Source organism: Coenobita brevimanus, chromosome 67, assembly GCF_032717465.1.
Source record: "Coenobita brevimanus isolate Jiangsu-jjx chromosome 67, ASM3271746v2, whole genome shotgun sequence".
NCBI classification, from domain to species: Eukaryota; Metazoa; Arthropoda; class Malacostraca; order Decapoda; family Coenobitidae; genus Coenobita; species Coenobita brevimanus.
In genome coordinates, this window is record NC_137020.1 from 30934612 (window position 1) to 30960593 (window position 25982).

The 25982-nt window shown below is 41.6% G+C and overlaps 1 protein-coding gene across 2 annotated transcripts; it reads left to right on the forward strand.

Annotated features, from left to right (window-relative positions):
* Positions 1-484: 484 nt before the first annotated feature.
* Positions 485-25232, forward strand: LOC145405526 (tripartite motif-containing protein 3-like). 2 transcript variants are annotated; one of them, XM_080276870.1, is made up of 14 exons: positions 485-2502; positions 4761-4905; positions 13084-13241; positions 15524-15710; positions 15955-16141; positions 16646-16760; positions 17230-17442; positions 17639-17848; positions 19293-19436; positions 19624-19724; positions 19902-20065; positions 20811-21022; positions 21511-21651; positions 22991-25232. In XM_080276870.1, the coding sequence occupies exons 1-14, from the start codon at positions 694-696 to the stop codon at positions 23141-23143; spliced, it is 3939 nt and encodes a 1312-aa protein (XP_080132996.1). In that variant the 5' UTR covers positions 485-693; the 3' UTR covers positions 23144-25232. The 2 variants fall into 2 exon arrangements, with proteins under 2 accessions (XP_080132996.1, XP_080132997.1); XM_080276871.1 differs by lacking the exons at positions 485-2502; positions 4761-4905 and adding an exon at positions 8023-8089.
* Positions 25233-25982: the final 750 nt, after the last annotated feature.

Below are 25982 nucleotides of genomic sequence, written 5' to 3' on the forward strand. Positions count from 1 at the left end.
AGCTCCACCAAGCTTCAGACATCAGCGAGCTTGGGAAATATGTCAGGAGAGCTTAACTAATCTTTACCTTTGCCCGTAATGAAACAGAAAAATACGATGACCTTTACAAGACTAATCGTTTGTGAAAAGATGTTATTTTGAAAGCTTCACTAGATTTCAGACTCCATTTTAGGACAATACTGGAGAGCTTTATATACTTTAAAAAGCTCATATAAACACCTGAACGCTATACTGACCAACTGTAGGGAGCTGTGAAAATGATTTAGTGAAAAACAATGTGGTAATTGATTGAAGCTTGAAGGAATGCTTGGAGCGTTTTGACTTGAAAAGACGAGGGGAATCTGCAGATTTTCAGTAAGCTTTTACGCAATTTGGAGAGCTTTATCTGACCTAAAAGTACAAAAAAAAAAAAGCTGGAATGTTTAGGAGCACTGACAATCTGGAGAGCTTCTGCTATACAGCTTGAGAATCTTTGACGAAGAACGGACAAGTAAAATGGTTAAAAGTTTTCTAGGAGTTCATTAAGACCTTCGAGAGCTCTAAGACAAAAAGCTTCAAAATCTTAAGATCTCAGATAACCCGAAAAGCTCTAACCATAAAGATAACAAAAATACATTAACAAACACAAGAGAAAGCGTTACAGAGTTTCAGGGAGCTCTTAAGACAACTGGGAGAGCTCTATTTGACCTAACAATGAGCCCTGGAGCCGTTCCAGCTTCAAATACTCAACCACCAAGCTCACCACCACTCAGAGCTCCATCACACTCGCCCCCATCTAGCTCTCCTCCACTTAAAGCCCCCTCACACTCCCCTCCTTCAAGCTCTCCTTCATTCAAAGCTCTCTCACACTGTTCTCCTTCAAGCTCACCTCCACATAAAGTTCCATCAAACTCTTCCCTCCACAACTCTCCCCAAAGCTCACTTCCCTCACACTCGGTACCATCCAGCTCTGCACCTCTCATCAAAGCTCCATCCAACCCCTCACACCACATCCCTTTTTCACACTGTCCCCCATTCAGCTCTCCTCCACTTAAACCTCCCTCCAACACTTCACACCAAAGCTCTCAATCCAGCTCAACTTCACTCAAAGCTCCCTCAAGCTCACCCCCACACGGACGTCAGTTACTCTCACCGCCGCATCATAACACCGCCCAAAGCTCAATGAAGCTCCACAGTGCCACGAAAACCTCCCTGCCTCTTCCCAAGCGCTCCATAAAGCTCCCTGGTGTACCCATAAGCTCACTCAAGCTTACCAATACTTCCCCAAACTCCACCTCACCTCAGCCTCCCCAACGCTCTCCTCAAATGAAAGCTTCGCCAGTTTCTTCAATACCCAATGCTCCGTCACGATCTCCAAAGCACTCTAACTCTACTTCAGTCTCTCCAAAGCTCTTCAGCACAACCTCTAGCTCCCCAAAACTCTCCTACCCAAATTCAAGCTTTACAAGGCTCTGCTACGCTAAATCAGGCTCTCCAAAGCTCTCCTGCGAAGCCTCAGACTCCTCAGCGCTTCCCTCCCTGGCTAATTCAAGCTCTCCAAAGCTCCTAAACACTACTTCAGTATCTCCAAAGTTCTCTTACACTAACTCAAGCTACCCAAAGCTCACTGATGCTCAACCACGATCACCAAAACTCTCCGACGCTGCTGCAGCCTCACCAAAGTTCTCCAGTGCTACCCCAGGCTCTCCAAAGCTCCCATATGCTACCTCAGGCTCTCCGAAGTTTTGCTATGGTCCTTCAAGCTCTCCGAAGCCGTTTGATGCCAACTCAAGTGCTATAAAGCTCTCCTATACTAATTCAGGCACCACAAAACCCTCGCATATGCCATCAAGATCACCAAAGCTCTGCTGCACCAATTCTTGCTCTCCAAAGCCCTCCTACGCTAAATCAAGCTCACCAAAGCACTCCTACCCTAGTTTGAGCTCTTCGAAGTCTTCTTACGCGACACAACGATCACCAAAGCTCTCCTGCACTAACTCCAGCTCTCCGAAGCTCTCCCACAACTCAAATTCTCCAAAGCTCTCATACGCAAACTCAAGCTCACCAAAGTTCTCATACGAAAATTCGAGCTCTTCAAAGTTGTGCGCCAATTCAAGCTCTCCAAGGCTCTCCTATGCAAACTCAAGCTCTTCAAAATCCTGCTGCGCTACGATAAGTTCTCCAAAGCTCTCCCACGCAAACTCAAGCTCTCCGAAATTCTCTTACTTCTCGTCAAGCTCTCCAAAGCTTTCCTACGATTCCTCAAGCTCACCGAAGTTCTCCTATACGTCTTTAAGCTCTCCCAAGCTTTCCAGTGGCGTCTCTAGCTCTCCCAAGCTCTGTAACGTTACCTCAAGCTCACCAAAGTTCTCCTATGCGCCTTTAATCTCTCCCAAGCTTTCCTGTGGCGTCTCTAGCTCTCCCAAGCTCTGTAACGTTACCTCAAGCTCACCAAAGTTCTCCTACGCTAACGCAAGCTCACCAAAGCTCTTCAACCCCTCTACAAGTTCATCCCCATCCAGTGTAAGCTTTAAATAACATTATTTACTTTCAAACTATCATTATTATCATTATTATTATTATCATCATCATCATTATTATTATTATTATTATTATTATTATTATTATCCCGTTCCATCACCGTCATCATCACAACTGTTTCATCATTTTCGTCCGTCAAACCCAATTCTATCATCATCATCATCAACCAAATTGTCATCATCAGTAATTTGATCCGGTCCTTACTTCAAAGATTTCACTGATTGCTTTTATTATATCCTTACATATCACAATTTTGATTCACGGAAACACGATAATCGCTGTGTGTGTGTGTGTGTGTGTGTGTGTGTGTGTGTGTGTGTGTGTGTGTGTGTGTGTGTGTGTGTGTGTGTGTGTGTGTGTGTGTGTGTGTGTGTGTGTGTGTGTGTGTGCGCGCGCGCGCGAGCTTACATAGAAACAAATACATAAACAGGTATATAGATACAATATATGTAGGTGAGAGAGAGAGAGAGAGAGAGAGAGAGCAAAGGCAGACATACATACTGTACAGATACGTCCAGACAGATACATACAAAAATTCGAGTATAGATTGATAGATGGGTAGATAGATATATATACAAGCAGTTACATATAAAGATGCAGACATATTCAGAAGGCAGCTGAATGTATAGTTATCTGTAATTACCAGAGCAACCTGCTCAAATTCCACTGGCCTTTATCTCCCTCGTCACGGCGTAATTACGATCCAATTAGCTGTGTAGTTTAGTAATTACCTAGGTGGCCAGGCATAATTGGTACACACGCCACCCCACCCTTCATTTCCCCCAAAGCCAGTGGTTAAAATAATATCAACACCTAGTCACCTCTCTCTTTCTCTACTTTGCTCCCGTTTTAGACTTCAATTAAATCCATTTTGACTTTATACCTTGTTCATTATTAACACAAATACGGTAAGCGTATTTTTTTCTTGACCTAAACGAGGCTTTAACTCCATTACGACGATTTTCATTTTTATTTTTATACTACTAAACAATGTTACTCATCAGGGAAAAAAACTAAGATAATGATTAGGAAAGAATTAATGTATTTATTTATTTATTTATTCCACTAAACATAAAGTCAGTCACGTGGCGTCTTGTTTACTGAGACTTGGTGTGTCTGTAACATGTGTTTATATTACGTTCACTTTCTTACAGGGCTCATGAGTATAAAGGACAAAGGTTACTTACCACGTATTCCCTTCGAGTCGTAAAGAGAAAATTAAAAGTGATGGTACAGGGAAGCTGCAAATCCTCTCCCCTTCCTAACACTGGCAATCCCACCCCTGATACCTGTATTACAAGCTGTCTCGAAACTCGTATGACACGCAGCACAGGAGAGAGAGAGAGAGAGAGAGAGAGAGAGAGAGTGAGACACACACACACACACACACACACACACACACACACACACACACACATACAAAGGACATATTAACATGACTGTGTGTGTGTGTGTGTGTGTGTGTGTGTGTGTGTGTGTGTGTGTGTGTGTGTGTCATTCAGCACAGTAGCCGAGCACTGTGTTGTTCTGTGGCGGGGACAGAGGGCGTCGTCTTTAACACATGAAATATCCACACGTACCACTGCCACCACAGACCCAGCCAGACTCACCACGAATATGAACTCACAGGATTCCAGTACCATTCTAGCCTAACCTGCCCTAACCTATACTCCTTTTAATCTAAACTGGTCTAAAGTTGCCCTCTCCCACTCTTTAATTCTGACATGACCCAACCCAACTTAACCTAACGTAAACTAACCTGACCAGTACTCAAAATATACCGTACTAAATCCAACCTAATGCCGTCTAACCCAGTCCAACCTAACCTAACCCAACTCACTTTTTTTTTTATAGCTTAACTGACTCTGACTTCTTTGCCGTTCGCAGAATTCTACCTGGTTCAGCGCCTAATTCATTCAAATGCAACTTAATATCACTCCAGCACATATGTAACCCAATCCAACGCAGCCAAACATAACGTAACGCAACCTAATACACCCAGCAACCTTTTTTTTTTTTTGTCGCATCCCCCTTCCCAGGGATGAGTTGGTGCATCTTGTGTGCATCTGGGGCGTGTCTCGGGTGTGCCTGATGTGTACTGATGTGTATCTGGGGTGTGTTGCTGGGTGTATCCAACTATCGAAGTGTCCTTTACCTTGTTCCCTCTCCACTGACAGGACCCGAGAACAAGACCTCTAGCAAACTTTATCCAACTCTTATTATTTCTTCCCCATCGGCAGGACTCTGGCAGCGAGAGTCACAGTGTGGTGAGTCTGGGTGAGAGTGAGGGGGAGACGCCACACACCAACGGCTACGACACACACCACACCAACCACCACCACCACCAGGATGATTCGACCACCCTCTATTGCCCATCGCATCAAGGTAAAATTTTATGAGTGTCTGTATGTATGCAATATCTCCATAACTTTGTAGCCAACCTGTCTATTTACCTATTTACCTACATTCATACTTACCTGACCTACCCAACTTCATATATGTCTACCTATCTACCTTCACTGCCAATCGTATTAAGGTAGGCATGATTTTTTTTTTTTTAGTTGTAAATGGCTGCCTGTCAGTCTGTTATTCTGAATTTCTACCATAGTTATTTCTACCCCATCTACATATTCGTGCAAGTCCGTGTGTTTGTCTGTTTGTCATGCCTATCAATATATCTAATGTAAACCTACGTCTATCTTTGTCTATCTCAACTAGGTATTTTACAAAACATTTTAGCTTTTGCAAATCTCTCTCTCCCTCCCTCCCTCCCTCTCTCTCTTTCTCTCTCTCTCTCTGGCCACGTTTTTAGATGGTATTATTAGCAGGAAGGTATTTTTTTTAGTCTCCTTCACCCTCCCTCCCCTCTGCCTTCCTGTCTTCTCCCCCTCCCTCTTCTCCCTTCTTCCTTCTCACTTTTCTCCCCTCTCCTCCATTGTCCACTTTCATTCTCTTTCCCTCGTCATTTTCGATCCTACCTCCCTTCCTTCTTTCCTAATTTTTAGCTTTTTCTCCTGTCTACCCTCCTTCCTTCTCTCTGTCACCCTTCTTCCCTTTTCTCATTTATGTCCCTTATTCCTCCTCTTCTTCCATCATTTCTCTTTTCTACCTTCCTTTCTTCTCTCTCTCTCTCTCTCTCTCTCTCTCTCTCTCTCTCTCATCCGAGCGTTCCCACTACCACCACGCAACATCCTTTAGAGTTTAGACCAAGGTCTAGTGAGATGCTTTAGACGTCATTAGTTCCAAGAAGTTATTTAGCGAGAAACGTCTCTGTCTGTCTGTCTGTCTGTCTCTGTCTCTCTCTCTCTCTCTCTCAATAATGGGAAGAGGAGGGAGGTGAGGGAGGATGCTGGGAGACGAGGCGAGAAAAGGGTGGGATACATGAAGACAAGGGGGAGAGAAAAGGGTTCAGAGAGTGAGAGACAGGCCGGAGAAGTGGAGAAGGATGGGAAGGGGGAGGATTGTGGGGAGGAGAAAAGTGGGACGCTTGAAGGAGGTGGTGGGAAGTGGTGAAGGGACTGGAGATGCAGGAGAAGGCAGGGGGGATGGAAGAGAGGAGAGGGGGTGAGGAGGAGAAAAGGAGGGGTAAGGGAGAGTGCAGGAGGAGAAGAAGAGAAGGGAAGAAATGAATCCTGAGAGGGGAGGAGTGAGGGATGGCTGAAGGAGGTGAAGAGAGATGCAAATAAGGGAGACCAAGTGATGAAGGGCTGAGCAGCTAATAAAGGGAGGGGAAGGGAGGATACAGAGAGGAAGGAGAATGCAAGGAGAGCGAAAGATGCTAAGACAGGAGAGGAGGTGATAGGGGGGAGAATAAGTTGTGAGGAGCATAGAGGTAGAGGAAAGGAGTTGAGGGAGGATGCAGAGAGGGGAGGGAGGATGCAAGGAGAGGGGAAGTGACAGAAGATTCAGGGAGGAGAGAGGAGTTGGGGGGGAGGGATGATTCTAAGAGATGACGGAGACGGGATGGCGGTGGAGGTACGGGAAAGTTAGGGTGTAAGCTATACACATGTCCCAGTCATGCTCAGAGATAAGTCACCATGTGCTCTTACTTCACGCTAAGTGGAGGACCGCGGGGTAAGATAGATAGGACTTTTAACTCCATACAGTGGTTAATGTCACCCCTTCAGCCCCTGTATAATATGTCCATTTTTATTATCATTATTATTAAACTCGCGTTCATGCTACAGTCTGGCAGTTTTATTATGCCTGGGAAAACTTTTCTAGTAGGAAAGGTTATACTGAGCCGTCATAAACCCATTCAGAACGAGAAGACTTTCCTTAGTTTAAAAAAAACAAATCGTCCGACGGCTACAGTAAATGAAAAAGAAATTCGTCGGACTGAAGGGGATGATACACTGCAAGTAATTGGAACAATAAAATGATCCAGAATTATAAAGGTAAAGTTCAACAAATACGTGATAAGCAGTATGCTGACACACACACACACACACACACACACACACACACACTGTAGACAGATTATTTTATCTAGCGTATTATTTCCCTAGCTTGGAGAATTTAGTACGTAATCTAAGCTCCCATCTCTCATACATATCCTAGATCGATCGATAGACAGATAGATTCTTGATCCTTAAATCTCCACGCAATAAGCGAATAGAATTTTTGCATGTCAGTCGTTGGCAGGAGTTACCGTGGTCAGGTTTAGGCTATGGTTTGTCTGCAACATATTTTACGGTACCTTCAATTTCGTATCTTCCGTCACTCTTCTTTTTCTCCCTTCCCTCTACTTACATTCCCCACCACCTTCCTCCATCCCTTCTTCCCTTCCTTTGTTTCACACTATATATTGTATTCTAGATTACTTTAAACGTATAGTTAACTTTGCAGGCTCTTCATGCTAGTTAAAGAAGTGCAATTCTAGCCCTGTTGATGGAAATGTACTCCATTACCACAGTATAAGGAACACCATACACGTAACTGTACGGTACATACCTGGAGTGAATATAAAGACACTATACTAACGTGTCAAGGGTTTTGCAAACGAACATTTTATTACCCTGTGACATCACTTCGTAATTTTGGCTCCTACTATTTTTTAATGGTGCGTATTAGTCCCGGTATCCCACGAAAACTTTCTACATAAAAACTACACAGTGCAACAAGTAGTTCCATTCACACTTATGTTTTACTTAACATTGTACACGGTACACAGTATAAAGCTGTGACTGAAAAGAATTACGTTTATTAAAAGCAGATCATGGGCATCAGAACTAAACTGCAGCCAATACTCGAACTTTCATACGAGACGGAACAAGGCTATAGTGTTCTAAGATCCGGGGGATTTCTGTCATTAATCCTAAGAAACTGGTGCTATTAAAGTGGCACAGATATCTGCTATCATAGTTTCCCTCCAATGCAAGGAAGAAGCTGGGAAACAGCCGTTGGAAGCAACAGAAAACAGAACCGAGACAGCCAAATAGCTAGCTGGCTCAGTCTGGCCGTGTTGCTGGTGGAGGGTGTGTGTGAGCCGGTCTCCGCTTGGCAAGAATGTCGGATTACATCTCGCACGAATCGGCACCACATATACAAACCAAAACAGTCTCCTGTGGTGCGTTGTAAGGGATTTCACAGTATTCAAGCACATTGTACTACTCTAGTGTTATTTATTTAGCGTCGTTAAGTGGTGTTATTCTGCTGTTCCGTGTTATGTGTGGTAATGTCTCCGTTCTACGGGTGCCAGTGAGACCCCAAACAAAGGAATCACATCAACATAATACCGGGAGGATCGTATTCTAAGTTTTTTTTGGGGAGGGATTTCTTAACACCTATGCCTTTGCGATTAATTCTGCGCATTACACAGCAGTATCCTCTTGTATACTACTGTTGCCAAGTAAGTCGATATTAAAAAATAAATAAATCGTTAAGGCAGAGGTGCTACGAAGCCTTTTATGACAGCACTCTATTTTTTACTGTGACTTAATGACAGCTTCCAGTTTGTTACTGTGATTTTTTTTTTTTTTAAATCTTCGTGAGCCGTAACATTTATTTCAGAAACCGTAAATCATTCCAAAAAATAAGTCTTGGTAACAGCGAACAACATACCCAACCAAAGCAACGTGTTCTCAAAGTCAGTTGTGCCTATCATGCTAAAGGAAGTTCATCGATCCCTTCACTACGATGATATTTTGCCTCCTGACGGTTTTATTCAGATCCGACGATAGTTCTAATGCAGCCTTCGTTAACCCATTCACACGCTGAATTAAAGTCTGATATCAGTAAGTTACAATAAAATGAGAAGGGTACTCTAAAAAATTAGCCACCGATGTTTTATATTCAAATGTACCGGGTACTCTGGATACAGCCATGTCATGTACGGTAATTTAATAGAAATCTTCCCCAAGCTTGAATAAATCGTTTGGTGGCAGTAGGAATGTAAGAATGACGCCATCGTGTTAGCTACTGTATATGTGCCTGGTGGTTTTCCTAGCAACAGGACATATGAACCCAAGCAGCGCTAGTCTCAGGTCCCTTTCAATGGTCAGACGCTAGCTGCAATAATTATAATGAAAAAAAGCATCACTGAGTTACAGGGGTTTCATTATTCATAACTATGTATTCCCAGTGTAGTCTAATATCAGGCAGACACACACCCAGGCCACACCAGAGAACGTTCAGGCCGCTTTAAATAGTCCAGCGTTATCTAGAATACGATCAAATGGCGTCCTCGTGTTCAGTGGCCTCTTATTGTGCTTGTATCATAGCAACAGTACGCAGATTCAAGTGTTGTTTTGATACCGTATCAGGCAGCTACTCACACCAAACCGGATCAATTAATGGTTACCCTAGTCTTCGTGGTTCCTTTTAATGTGCGCTGTGGCTTGTACGTACTAATTCACAGACGTGGTTGTTAAATGTAACTCAAGTCACATTCAAGCAGGATAGAGTTCATGGAATTTCTTAATGTAAAATACGACTACTACAACTACTATCACCACCAACACGATAATAATAATAATAATAATAATAACCCCTATAATTATCGGAAAATGCAAGTTCTTCCCCTCAGACATCCATTTCAGTAGTTGCGACGGAGTACAAGCGAGATGTGACTATATTTAACCCATTCCAAATAAATCAGGTACATCAACAGGATCAAGACTTTTTTCACTCATTCGATCGACGGGAATCCCATCGTACATCGTAATTACATTTCTCTCACTCCAACGTTGTGTGTGTGTTTGTATTTTATTATATCCGACTTTCATATCGAGGAACTTCACATCCAGGCCTTAAAATTTCGACATGCTTCTCATCAGCTGTAAAAATTAACTAAAAAATGGATAAACCTATGCCTTTACAAATAAATCACCTAGAAAGTCAAAGCGTGATGGCGCTAGACAGTATCGGGGAAGTGCAAGCCCAAGACGGGTGAATTTCGAAAAGGTTTCTCTTCAGTTGTGTAAGTTAACATGTAAAAACAGTAAGTCACGCCTTTATCATGCTCATCAGCTTGTAAATAATCATAAACAGGGGGCTTACTGTATGAAGTAACTGCGCCATTAGTTTAATTTTATCCTGTAAAATAATTTATAGTATATATTCACTTAACCCCTTTAATGCTGTCGCGCACAATCTCCACTACCGGTATTTATCAACTGACGATTGTGTTTAACTTGGGAAAGATTTATCCTACTGAACGGGTTAATGATGGGTATCTAAGTTACAAATCCTCCAGTGCGAAGTCTTTAAACTGAAGAAAGTCATGTGGAGATAACAAGGGGGAAAAAAAAAAAAAGTTCTCTTGCTGCAGCCACTGCAACATATTAGAGTATGTGAGACTGGACAGTATAGAGTAAATGAAGCTTACATAATCTTCCTAGTGACGAAATTTATCTCTTAAGCTGAATGAAATCGTCTAGAGTTAGCAAGAAAATAAAATATATCCTCCCCTTGAGATTAAGCAGTTTCGGTACACGGGAAGGTGTGGCTGTGCAGTATCAAGCAACCGTACATAGCCTACACATACCGCTCATGTTCCAGGCGTGCCTTGAATTGCAATATGCTGTTATTGTGGACACACACACACACACACACACACACACACACACACACACACACACACACACATTTTATCGATCACAGGTACTGCGTATTTCACCTTACCATATTTTTCTTCATTATCAGTAAAGTGTAAATAAATACAAGAGATTACCACCCCTTCAGTAAGATGACGTCTTTTTATTCTATTTCTATTATTCAGCCTCATAGACTTTTAGACGTGAAGGGGTTATCGCCTTGATTAACTCCTCAACTTAGCACTCCCAAGCTAAGTGTCTGGTAAATGCAAGGTAAACCATATCATCATTCTGAAAGTTCGTATTACCTCTAGTTCACATAAATAACATACAAGAAAAAAATTACCTTGAAGATTCTGGTACAGTTAAAGGGGTCTTAGAGACATCTACGGTATGAACTTCATTCGTTTTAGAGTTGAAAGTCACTGGTGGTGGTGATTAAAAAAAAAACAAAAAGTGAAAAGATGAAAATACCCTCTGTACAAATTCGTTAGAAAAGGATGCCAAACAGTTAAATATATAGTCTTCTATACGAGAGTTGAAATATACGTAAGGCAACTGATTGTGATTAAAAAAATGCAAATTATCATCCTAGCGACGAGATAACCATGCAATCCACATCGCCCTTAAGAAAGAAATGTTGGTGGGCCTCCTAAAAACACCACCCCGCACAGCACCGAGGAAGACAGCACCCACATGCGACATTCTGCGCCAAGGAATACAACACCCACATCTCACATTCTGATCAACACCTTCCCTGCTGGTTCGCCCACCCTGAGCATCTCCCATTTACAGCTGTTGCCATTGCCACGTACTGGCCATGTTGCTACCACAGATTTTGGACGAGCGCTATATTTCTTTTCTCTTAACGTGGCTGAAATCTTCGTCCTTTTGTAGCTTATTTCACATAATTCAGTGCCAGACAAAGACAGTGCTAAACTTTTACGTACTTTTGCAGTTCTTGATGGCTAGCACCATATTTCAGCGTTAATGTTTTGTAACAGGATTCAAGGTTTGAGTAAAAACAATATAGTATGGAGTACGGCCTGCACTGAATATATTAGGAAACTAATTAGGTGTATAGATGTGAACTGGGTATACTGATGAATGACAGTGAATGCAATATGAATTCAAGCAGGTTTAGGGTAGTGAAATGTACTTTAAATAGAAACTGTCATTATCATCCCTCTGATAGGGACAATTCTGATATATATTTTATCCAAACGCCAAAGGATTTGTTAAGAAGGCAAGTCACAATGACCGATGAGGTACGTACTACTGATTTCCAATGCCCAAGACGCTCCTCATAAATCACACCTGGCTAGCCATAAATAAATGAAGTTAGTGATTAGGCTGTGAGAGGTAAGTTCAAAAATATTTAAATTCGCGGATTCGATAACGGCATGCCAAATTCATCGATAAAGAAGACAGCAAAAGAAGTGTGGATATGAGAAGACAGTTGCTAATGGTAATACAAGTGTACCAGAGCCTATACGTAAGAAGAGTTGGAACCTTGTTCGTATAAGACGAACGTTTCTTCCTTTGCGATGCTATATTGCGTGATTTGCATCGGTAACCTATTCAGGGGTTCTGGAAGTGTAACAGACTGAACAAGTGTTACGAATGCTCAAAATGCAAACTATACTTTTTGTTCTAACTTGGCCTCAGATTCCCAGCGCTCCGTCTTAAATTATGCTGCGCTACAAGAGTTGGCTGACAGACTGATGCTGGTCACGAAGTATATACTGTGAATAGTATGTGGTGCCGTAGCATTGCTTCTTTCTGCCAGAGCTACATGAAATAAGCTGGGGGGGAAAAAAAAAATCAGGGCAAAGTTTACAGTAAGAGGAGTATAGTAAACTGCGCTTTGACATCACACCTTCCGCCTCTCGTCCATACCCGCTACCGTACTCTTATCGGTTGAGGTTCCCTAATACTGTACCTCTTGCATACCGATATATTTTTCCATATGACACGTAAATTTTCACTTGTATGTTATTTGTGTAATCAACAGTGGCCTTAAAAAAGAAATGAGTAGCATAAATGAGGAAACAGAGGTATAATAAGGCCGAGGAAGAAAGTTCGAGAAGCCTTCACCCGTGGCTTACCGTAAACAATGACGCAGGCTACAGAAGAATGCATGCTAGACTACAAAATACCAGTGAAACCCTCTGAAGCTTAAATGAACATAAACAGTTATTGAACTTAACTTACAGACCTCAAGGGATGAAATTAAAACCTTTGGGGAAGGAATTTTAAACCTCCGTGGATGAAAATTTAAATACCCTACAACGGAACTTTCAAATCGGGGGGGGGGGGGAGATTCAATTATTATAACCAGGGCTATTTTACTGGAAGTTGGTAAGTCCTCCGAGGTCACGAGGGCAACAAGAAACTATATATATATAAATCATTGTGTAATAGGCTAAGTATATACAAAAATTCGGTGATGTCAACTTACCTTCCTTGTTGCTGAAGACCGTTACGATGGCGGACCACTTCATCTTCGATTTTTATCTCCTTCCAGGGCAAACACTGAGATTTTACTGCCGTGACTGTGAGACGGCAGTATGTAGCAGCTGTACCGACATCGAGCACCGTACGCACAACACATTACACCTGACTGACGCCGTGGACGAGCACCGCACCGCCATGCATCAGCTCATTGATAGGGTCACCATGCAGGTAAAAGCGACGCCGCCCGATTCAAACGACGCCACCGGTCTTTCGGTTCTTTTTCATAATTTCTAACTTGCTGGATGTGGAATTCTCATCAATACTGGTTAATTTTTCACTATCAGTATTAGTACGTCAAAAACTTTTTTATATATATTATTTGAAGTAAAACTAAGCTTTTTTTTTTTTTTTTTTTTTTAAGCTAGCTAGCCTGTTGGAATTCCAAACCATCCATCATCCAATCCTATGCCGCCCCATAAGGAGCGCAAGAGCCCGGAGCTAGCCAAGTTGATCCAGACATTTAAGATGAGAGTGACCACCTTCACTCTTCCCTGAGTGGCATTACATGAGCAGTAAACCCCAGCCACCAGGCGCCATAGTTTGGTTATATGGTTACCACCCAGCATAGTAAATGGTTTCCTGGTGTACAGGAAACCATTTGGCTTGTCACTCAGTGTACCCATAGACAGGAGGAGGAGGAAAGAATGAAGGAATCATATATTAAAAAACCTGATTGTCCGAACTAGGTTGTATGATATAGTCAGTACTAAAGCAACAGGCATTGTTTCTCCAGCTTCCTAGGGTTATGCATAACTAAATTTGTTACTGGATCCTTGATACTTCACCAGAGATATTTAACCCCCTTTCAGCTTAGCTGATGATAGACGTTGGATGATAAATGACTGTAATAAAGGAGACACAAATTGTAACCAAGGACTCGTTCCCTCATAATTATGGCTTATATTTCAAGCAACCATGACTTAGTATCCACGTTTTTCGTACAAAATCCCAGTGAGTAATATTCACTGCAATTGGAAGGGCTGTAATCTGGCTTTGTTAGTTCAGAACCCGAGTGTTAAAGGACCGTTGACCATAGCTGAACATGTAGGCAAGACAGGGGACATTAGCTATTTAACTGACATTCATTTCCATTATTTTTTCTGGGTACCGGTATGTATAGATTAAATATCCAGTAGTTGGATGATGATGTTCCCCATGGGTTCCACACACTGGGTGAGAAGACTAGTTTTCAGGGATGGGGTTCTCGATCATTTTCATGATCTATTCCCTGTTGTAACCGTGGTCTGTTTTGGTTTTAAGGTGAATGCACAATATTCCTCTATGTTTTGTTTTTTCTGTGGGAGGAGGAAAGAGTTACTTGAGAAAAAAATTGCATCTCAAATTTGTAGAAAGAGAAAGGAAAGGAAAGGGCAGAATCTTTCCATAGTTCAAGTTCCTGCTGCAAAAACCAATCCAAGTTACAGTAGGGTATTGATCATAAGTGAGAATCCCAATCTAGGTTTGGCCCTCTGCTCACTAAAGGTTTTATTCTGATAAGCTTAAGAGGCTTCCCTGTCCCTCTTCCTTTCTGGTGCATTTCCACATGATGCATTAGTTGTCTTTTGTGTACTGTTGCAGTGACCCCAAGCTCCTGTGGAGATGAAACTGGTGGATTCTAGGCTGAAATGAGCTTTAGAGGCTTCCCTGTCCCACATCCTTTCTGGTATATTTCCGCATGTGGTGCTTTAGTATTGTTTTGTACATTGTTATTGCTCCAGGTGGACATGAACCTGGTGGACTACAGGCTGAAGCTACTGTTTTCTTGCAGTCCACCACGGGACAGGGAAAGGGTTGAAGGGCATTTATATAACCAGACAGGTGGTTATATCAGTACATGGTAGCATTTTTGCTAACACTCACCCTAGACATCAATCAAAAACTATATCAGAGTTAAATGGGTCAACAAAATAATCATGACAATATAGCATACAGTATGTAAGAGAAAAATCCCTGACGTAGTGGACATGGTTGGACTGGAATGCTGAGATCAATATAATATGCCTCAAGTCTCCTTCCTGGAATACCACACACACACACATGTAGGTCACTTTCACTGCAGCTGTTATTTATATGAGAGTTACTGCTGGTAGTCAGGGAATCAACTACAGTACTATTCCAGTTTTGTCTGAAGATTTTATAACACTACCAAAACTTGACAAAAATCATCACTAAACTAATTCCCTTCGATGGTTTTACCAACCCTTAGCAGGATACGCATTACCTGTAATCAGACTGCAGAACTGATGATACCTTCAAATCTGGTGGTTTCATTTTCTTAGAATGGGAACATAATCATACTGTTGAACATCACAATGAGAAATGAAAGTGGTGTAGATGTGTCTGACCATGATCACATCTCTACCACTAAGACCCATCATGACGAATATTTTACTCTATCGTGATGCCATGAAACTTCTTTAGTGCTAATGTTATACCACTTATGCCAACAGCTACCCTGCATGAAGGAGGCAATCTGTGATATCCAGGATGTGTGCCGCAGCCTACAGGAGCGCCGGGCAGGTGCTGAGGCCGAGATACGACGCTGCTTCACCACACTCCATGACCTCCTTGACAAACGACAAACAGAACTCATCAATTCACTCAACACCATTGAGTCAGAAAAGCAGCAGACATTAGGTATAGAGACTGAATTTTTACACTGTTAGCACTCTCAGACTACTATACAGTAGTCACTCTTAACTGAATACAATTGTTTGACAACTGGAATTGAATATTAGAATATGTGAACTCTCATAGTCAGCCTCTCAATCTCCATTATCTCCACATTGCCAAACCATCTTCGGGTACTTTTAACACTTTCCTGCACTCAAAGAGTATGATATAATTTTGTGACTAATTATTATTCCCATTTCCTGCACAGGTACACAACTAGAAGAGTTGGAGGCATGGGTGCATGGTGTGGAGAGTGGGTGTGAGTTTGTTGAGGCGGCCCTAACACGGTGCCCAGCCATGGAGGTAGTTCTGGTCCGGAAACAGCTTGGGGAGAGACTCATGGACTATGCAAATATGAACGTCCCACCAGCACCCCGTGAGAACAGCCATATTAAGTGAGAATTACTTACTACACTCTGTCCACTTTAGCTTGCCTTCTCTCCTTGAATTCGGAGCTGTAACGAAAGTTGAACAATAATATATGATTCTCCACAATGCAAACAGAAACAGCCCACCAGCACTTCATGAGAACAGCCATGTTAAGTGAGAATGAGCATTTATTTGTTTACTTGGTTTATAACTATGGACAAAAACAAAGACTTTATTGTGTCAAATGAAACCTGTTTCTGACATCTATTTTTCCCTCAAAAAGATTTATGATACCGTACAGTGCCCTTATTATGTGTATTGAATTACAGCATGTTACTATACTGCACTGTAATATTTACAGCAGCATCTACTGCAGTGGTCATTTTTTGTGTAGTTTTAGAATAACAGCAAACTGAAAATGCTGTACATATTTGTGATTATACCAGTGACCATCATACATACCATATAAATACTATACTTCTCTGAAAATGTTGATGAAGCATATTAACTTTCTCTTGCATTCTCACAAGATTTGTGGTTGGGAATATAGACCCACTGAAGACAGCATTCCTACATGTGGGCAGCATCCAGAGCAACAGCGCTGTCCCTCATCAGACCAATGTCACAGGGGAGGCTTTGAGACAGGTGAAAATGCTGCTAGACTCTTTGATAGGACTTAGAAGCCACTGAATGCTGTATCTGGTGCATTTAGATTATGACAAAATATAGTACTGTATATAAATGAAACCGAAGAACAGAGGAAAGTTTTCTACTGTACTTCTTACTTTTAGGCCATATTTAAATTACAGTACAGTATATACACTTGCTAATGGTAGGTGCAAAATTTTAAAGATTTTGATTAAATACTAAAGTTGTGGTCATACAGCACTGATATGGTGGAAATTATACTAAATGAAATGAAAAATGTCTAAAAATGTCAAGATGCTGATGATCATGATAATGGTGATAAATTTATTTACCCCTTTCACAACACACGATGATAGTGAAGCATGATCCCATTTTAATTTTCTGATGCATGATAACATGGTTAAACCTTATACTGAATTAAGTAAAAGATAAACTGGATGATCTGTTTACCCCACTTGTGACACAGGTGACAGTGGGCCGTGGTGCCATTGTTACTGTTGTGACACGTGACCATCGTGGGGACAAGGCAGCATGTGGCAGTGCTGATGTCACCGCCACCCTCACCCGCACCAGTCTCGCTCCTCGACACGGCTCTACTTCACCTCGGGCCTCCACCTCACCCCGACCAGCCAGCAGGAGTCCCAGTGCCCCCAGGGATATCGAAGTAACACCTCCACAGGTAATCTGCAAGAAAATTCTGTTGTTTAGTACAGATACAGACTCACAGTACTTCAGAAAACAGTTTTCAGTATAATGTTTAGAATAATTTGGTAACCATTTACATTACTACGCTGAGCAGTCACTAGATGTGGCCCAAAGGGGTTTACATTTGTCACTCCCATACTATCTCCTAATCAGTCTCTCATTCTCCACAGGTGCTGGATCTAAACAACGGTACTTACGAGATCGCATTCACTGCCCCCGCGGAAGGTACGTACTCCCTGGAGGTGATGTTGTATGGCCAACACGTCAATGGCAGCCCATTCTCCTTGTCTGCCACAGCAGCACTGGAGGAGGACAGTGGCAGTTCACAACGTTCCCTACCACCCCACACCCTCACCAGGCAGACCTCACACTCCACACAGGTATCCAAAACTTCTTTGCACCTTTAAAACATTCTGTACTTTGAAAGAGTAATATGAAATAGGCTTTTATGGTACTCCCTCCCACCTCACACCCTCATGACCAGGCAGAACTCTCACTCTACACAGGTATCCACAACCTCTTCAGACATTTTTAAATTTGACAGCTAACCCCTTTGTGCACAATGACAAAATGAGTCAAAATGGTGTTAGGCTGAAGAGGAACCAATGATGCACTTGTCAGTGTTGGTCTGAAGGATGCCGATTATGCAATTTTGGACAAAAATATTCACCAAAAATTAAGTTTTAGCATGAAGTGCATCAGTTTTTGCTGCATCATAGGGGAGGGGGTCTGTTTCAAAGCCAACACTCTCAAATAGGCGGCTTTCTCCCGGCTTTCAGTGGGAGGAGGGAGGGATGCGCATGCATGATTTTTTGTGATTTACTCGAAAACTATTGGTTGTATCAAAATTCTGAAGACCACGTGAAAGCTAGGGAAATTCTGCATTAAACACATGCTTAGTTCTTGCAAGGTTCTGACAAAATATTGTGGTTGGGTATTGTGAAGATTTTTTTTTTTAAATGTGGAAATACATTATTCTCACTGCATTTCAGTAATTTCACTGTACCCTACTCATCAGTTTTGTGTGTGTTTATTAGTTTGTTATATCATATAGTATAAACATCAACAAAAATGATGGTATATAATTTCTACCAATATTACCAATTTCTGTGGCAGATAAAATCAATGGGAATGCTTTCCTTTGTGTGCGAGACAAGGCTGCCCTTGCGGCATTTTCTCTGATCATGTCACACAAACTTACAGAAAACCTTGAGTGAGCAAAGGGGTTTAGTTATCCACACCTGATATGTAACTCAGGAATGCCAGCTTTCATACTGGTGTATAGTGTGTGGTTTTGTTCCTCGTCAGTTTTATCAGTACAGGCAAGCTAGTTTACACACCTCTTACCAGTTAACTTAGACATATACCAGTACTGAAAAGTAAACAGTGTACTGTACAGTTCAGTATACTAATTTTTTACGTTGTTCAATGCATTAATGCAGATCATTAAAATCTGTGAAGCTGCACAAACAATTCACTTCCCCAAATTGGTTTCCCCCCAAACTTCAACCCACAGCAGCTCAAGTCCAACTGTTACAGATTTTTATTTATTTATTTTCAATAAAGCCCTGTAGTCTGGTGTATGGAATTCTGTTCTTTCTGTATTTGGTATGTTTCCTTCATCTATACTTCTTGAGTACCGGGTATTTTTTTAAAAAGTGGCCTCTCATATCTTCATTGTTATGGAACACAGTAGCTAAGCCTCTGGCCCTCCTACACCCATAGTTTTCTGGAGCCCAAATGGGGTAAAATGAATTGGCTGTTCATATTTTTACTTTTAGAGTATGGCAAAGACAGAGATAAGGCAACACCTCCTTCCCGCAGGTAACCTCTCGTGCATCCAGAGCCTCACGACGGCCACTGTCCCACCGGTCATCGTGTTCCCGCCGCACCAATCCCATAGAGGATGACATGCTGCTTAGGGTCGGACGCAGGGGACGGAATCGGGGAGAGTTCGTCAACCCCCAGGTATTTCACTACAAATATGATATAAATATATTTTGGTGAGTTCCAAAATATCAAAGCTGTTTCCCATACACTTTCCAGTATAAATTGGTAGCAGTGGAGGTACTATCCTAGGAAGGTAATTTTGGCTTGATTTACTGAGGACTTATAAGTGTGAGCAGATATTTTAATTTATAAAAACTTGTTTCAGGGTATTGCATACAATGGCATCAAAGATGGTCGCATTGCAGTAGCTGACTCCAACAACCAATGCATCCAGGTGTTTACCCTCAGTGGGGAGTGTAAGCTAAGGTAGGTGACTTAGTATCCATTTGTTGTAATTTGGTTTGGTGACATCTCTACATTTGCCATTAACTCTTATGGTTGGGACAACTCCAGTACAATGTTCTGTTCCTGCTAACACCAGATGATTATTCAGCAGAAACAAGTAAGTAAAGGAGCCTAAGAGTGTAAATTTTGTTTCACCAGGTTTGGGATACGAGGAAGGAGTACAGGTCAAATGCAGCGTCCTACAGGCGTTGCTGCACTGCCTAATGGGAACTATGTTGTGGCTGATTATGAAAACAAGTGGGTGTCCATCTTTGAACCATCTGGGAAGTATGTCAACAGGATTGGCCATGGAAAACTATTGGGTGAGTTGTCTGTATCTTGAAGGAGACTACACAGTTTTTATCATCAGCCAGACCTCCTTTCCGATCCTGAGGAGTGTGATGGCATACTCATACTACACAGGTTGCATGTTACTGAAGGATGACATCAGTAGCAATGTTTAAGACAGCACCAACAGCCATGCTTTATTACCTCACCAATACTCAGATGTATCACAAAAATGGAAAATAAAAATCACCAAGAGGGTAAAATTACCTTCAGACAGTTTTTAGAAGTGAGGAGTTCCTAATATAGTTCTTAAGGACTGTCTCATGGACCAAACATTTGCTACGACAATAAATGCCATGGAGGGAAGAGCAACTACTTTTAAATGTCTGGACAACTGCCCAGCCCTACTCCTTAAAGCCTCCATGTCTATTGCCAGATGCCTTAAACCTGTAATGGGCAGCCACAAACAAACTGCCTCCATATCACCCTGTCCTCTGCTATTTGACTGGCCTCCCTCACCTTACACACTCTCTCTCATATATATCTGCTCCATCCCATCATCTCATCCTTGGTCTCCCTCTCCTTTCCCTCTCCACCTCACTCATATACTCTTCTAGCGACACTCTTCTAGCCAGTCTCTCATTCTCCATCCTCTTCACATGGCTAAACCATCTCGAAAGTATTTCTCTTAACACATTCAATGACATCCACATTACTCCTGCAGGGGAATAAAGGTTTAAAGCAATGGACAAAAGCTTATCCACATAATTCCTTCCACAGGTCCCAAAGGCGTATGTGTGGACAACAACGGACACATAATCGTGGTGGACAACAAGGCGTCGTGCATCTGTGTCTTCCAGCAGTCCGGCAAGCTGCTCAACAAGTTTGGAAACAGGGGCACTGATGATTTCCAGTTTGCCGGGCCTCACTTTGCCGCCATCAATAGCAAAGGCCAAATTGCTATCACCGACTTCCATAACCACTGTGTAAAGGTTAGCTGCATGAGCATTGTAGTCCCATCATGATCATTATAATCATCATAATCACATTATCGTCAGTCATTAGTATAGTATCATAACTACTGTTGACATCATTCTTGTCACCAATATCACTCACCACCGCTATCACCACCACAAGTAACACCACTACCATCATACATTACGACGTGTAAACCGACCTAAGCTTTACTAAAATTTTTTTCATCATTATACTCTTTTTCACCTCAGCATGGTCCAAACATTCGTTATTTTGCAGTTTATTTCATGCAGCTCGGCAAAAAATAAGAAAATGCAACGCCTGTACCATCCTTTTCATAGTACATCTTTGTGACTACCACCATATTCTTGTGTTAATCTATTGTTGCAACTCATCATTCAAGATGGAGAGATAGCTGGGCCAAATTAGTTATGAAATAAATCAGAAAATATATATATGCTAAATCATACCACAGCACATTTAAATAATCTTACCTGTGTCACAGGTGTTTGACTGTGACGGAGAGTTCATGTTCACCTTTGGGTCAAGTGGTGAGGGCAATGGTCAGTTCAACGCTCCCACTGGCATTGCAGTTGACGCCCACGACAACATCATCGTGGCAGACTGGGGCAATTCTAGAATACAGGTAACACATACAAGTAACACAAGTTCCAGACAGGTAACACATGTAACAAACAGGTGACATCCAATCCAGCAGTACCCCACAAGGAGCGCAGAGGCCCAAGTTTGGCTACTCATTAGACATTAAAGGCGCGAGTGACCAGCCCCCGCCCATTAGCAACATTATGTGGGCAACAAACCCCAACCACTCCACAGAAGTAAACCCTGATGGGCCAAAGCAGGTTGGAGTGGGTCATTTAACTACCTGGCATTAAAAACAACTGTATTCATGGGAAATGGCTAATATATTACTGTATATCAATTCACAGTAAAAAGTCCCATTGTTGATCTCATTGCATGCATCAAAGAACTGTTCTAAGAAGACGTAAGTACTCAAGGGCAAAAGGGGAATAAGGTACACCATCATCCCACATCATTTTTCCCACTCACAGGTGAGGTGAGGTATTATAACATATGTGAATACAGGATTTGAATAGCAAGTAGCACATTTTTTTTCACCCCATATAAACCCCTTCACAATGATGACCTATACAGTATATATTTTTACTCTTCTGTTGGACAACTTCATCTTAGCAGAGCCCCCTAGTAAATTAATGAAGGCTTTATCTAACGCTTCCGGTTTGCAAAATCTATTATCATCAAACTCTGTTTTTTCCCATCTAAGGTTGGGACGAGGTAGCTTCCAACAAGGGAAAAGGAAGCACAAGAGAGGGAGAATTATCAAGGTTTCCAAATGAAATAGGCCAGACAGTCATTCACTCAAATTTCAAACCCCCAAAATCTCAGCTTTACCTACAGGCCTAACCATCCGCCACATTTTTCTTTTTGTATTGGATACACGTCTGATTACCTGCTAGTCAATCTGCTGACAGTTGAGAGGTGCTAAAATCTTGGTTTGTGCTCCTTCATATATAATTCATCCAATCAACTCCAATCTGTCAGGTCCCAAGCCACATCAGGTCCATTCAGTGCAGTCCTGTCAGTTCCCTCACTTCATCAACTTCCATAACTTGATTTTTTACATACCCATTCATCATAATTATCTATTCACCATCTTGGCCTGCAATGCCAGTCATTATATTTATATACTATGCCTGTGACATAAATTGTTACTCTTGGAGGTGCTCAGTCAGCCTCATCAACTTCCACACCTATTATTCTTAAACAAATATTCATCAAGTCCATCTATCTTATGTGCATATCACACCTGTAACATACTTTTTTATTTGATCTCCATCAGTTCAGCCTCATCAGCTTCCATAACTCACTTTCTTACACGCCCATTCACCACATACATACACTTCTTAAGTTACTGTGCATGTGACAATTTCTTACCCTTGCAGGTGTTTGACTCCCAGGGCTCCTTCCTCTCATATGTGAACACCTTGGCCGACCCTCTGTATGGCCCCCAGGGAATGACTCTCACTCCAGATGGGCAGATATTCGTGGCGGATTCTGGTAACCACTGCTTCAAGGTATACAAATATCTGCAGTAGTGGTGATGTGTGTTATATGCCTTTTGCACTCTAACCTGGCCTAAAATTGCCATTCAGTTTATTTTTTAATTATCATGAAGTGAATACGTCACCTGAAGGTGGCAAGAATTAAATGAAAAGTACATAACAGGACTGAAAGAATTAAGTGTACAGTACATGAGAAAACAAGTTCCATAATAAAGTTTGGTAATTCTCTTATGTTACAAGGTCAAGGATGTGGTCACACTAAGGTTGGAATCAGACATTGCAGTGGAGGATCTGGTTTTATGGAATCAGGTAAAAGTTGGAAAAAGAACACCCCACATCACTGAGCCATATTCTGGGTACTGTATTCCATTTGTCAATGCCAGATGTGATGGTGACTGAAAATCTTTGTAGGATGAATATGGGCAAATAAACAGGAAGTTCCAATTACAACTTTCACCTTAGCCTTCAAAGTAGGAGTCTTAACCTGATCTAAAAATGACACCATCTTTCCTCTTAAGGAATCCTCATTTTGGGACTGGCCATGGTATAGCTGATGTTATCTAAGGACTGGAAGCTAAATCAAGTGCCAAAACCACCTAATTACTTTCCAACTGCTGCTGGAAGCTGTTGGGAAAAAAGGAATCTGAGATGCATAATAAGATGTTACAATGTGAATTGGCCTGGACTTTGTGTACAGTCACTTTGAAGAAGGATCATCAAGTGACTTTGTGACATTGTTTCTTGTTTAAGAGTAATGACTGTGTGGTCAAGTACCATGTTTGCAGCCATATTTCACTCCTGTGGATAATTTGTATCCAAATATATCAGATTCCAGCCTCAGAGTGATGAGCCCTTACTCCTCTGATGACACTTGTAACCCAAGATGTGTTGTATCATGTACACTGTATGATGAAGGTACAGTAGTGTCTAGCATTGCATATGACCAGAGCATGACACACTTCTCTGAATATGGCTACAAGTCAAGTGTGTTCTGTATGTGTGTTAATTTAGACAGTGAAATATGGACTGTAGTGTGATAATTTTCCTTGATGTGAGTGGAACTGGTTTCTGGAATGCCATGTTGTCAGAGAACTTGTGTGTATTTCCTTGTAACTGTGCGCAGCAAGAGCACTGAGCATTCCATTGCATATAATAGTGATTATTTTTGTATCTTGCCTTAAGTTTTCTAGTATGGAAAGATAGTAGCAGTATTCACCAGCCAAGGTAATAACCTTCTCTGTCAATAAAGTGGGAAATATATATTCTCTGAACATCAGTTATTTCCCAGTATTTCACTTCCATCAGTATGTGTGTGTGGTAGAAACAAAACTGGTGTACCTTTTGTAAGATGTACTTTGTGTAAAAGTATATGAACATCATCTCCCTGACATAAATGCAATTACTATGTCTGAAAGCAAAATAGAATGCACTTGGCATGCCTATTCTGTATTTCTGGGACCATACTTAGTACTCATAAAATTCATGCACCTTATTAGCCCTACATCCCTCATCTGGTACCAGAGCAACAGTTTGGGCATGGCAGGTGGCACAGTACTTCAAGTTTACTCACTGGCAATGGTGCTAAACTTCAAGCCATCTCTGTTGAGTTCTGAATAGCCTGAAACTGGATTCTTAACTATATATACAACATGGAGTCCTCTGATTTCATGGCTAATCTCAATACATGCCTAAAGTTAAGTATTCCAGTGTGAAAGCCTCAAGATCAGTGCACAGCAGGTGTCACTGAAACATCACCGAAGCCTTATGATAAACTGATGCAACCTCAGTTACACTAGCTTAAGCTTCACTGACAGTGCCAGCTTAGTTTATATTTGACGAGCCAAGCTGAGTAAAACCTCACTACATGTAATACGGTACATATGAGCATCTTTAATATATAGTTTAAACCTCACTAACACAAAGCTGGAGCTTCATGTATGAAGCAACTATTAATGTGCCCTTATTTGTGCCATCAGATTATGGAGATTATCATGACTCCAGGCCTTAAGTTTTACATCATTGTTTCAGTTGATTGACCACCCAACTGACATGGCTCTACCAACTGTCATATCATATGAACTAATAATCCTTTACCTCTGTTCTCTTACACCTTTCAGGACTTTTATTTATTCCCTCCCTCTCTTTCCATCCTGTCACTCATGTTTTCAACTTGCATTTCTCCCTCCAATTACTTTCTTGTGTCTCTTAATTTTATTCATTCTCCTTTCCTTCAAAAGTTTCTATTTTTATATACTTTTTACCTTGTATACAAAGTCATTCAGTCCTTTGCATGAATACTTCCTTCAGCTGGGAGACCAATCATCTGACATAAAGTTAAAAAACAAAAAAATAAAAAAAATAACCCCCCTTTGGTCACACTTGTACTAAGTAGTGATCCGGCACACCATGAGTTGTCTTATATTATGCTAACTTCAACCTCTATTGTAGCATCCATAACCTCACCAAGCAACCAAGACACCTGCTAAGACATGAGTGATTCTGTGTAAGATATGGAGGAATTAACATAAATATTATGTCAAGATCCCCACCATCCACCCATCATCCCCTATCCTTGCATTGCTTTTACTCTTGTTTTGCAGTGCCAATGGCCTCCACTGTTAAGCTGCAACATTCCTGTTAATGTAATCAGTCAGTCATCCAATCCAATATTGCTCCTCCAGAAGTGTTGGAGGTCAGGGCTAGGCTACTTAGTCTGGACACTAAATGCACCAAATGATGATAAATAAGTATGCTGGTTATGCCCAGGGGAGTAATTATTCTGTATTCCAACTCTCTCAGCTGTCATGCTGATGCTGAACGGAGATAAATCAACTTTACAATTTTCTCATAGCCCTAACTCGGAATCTATCGA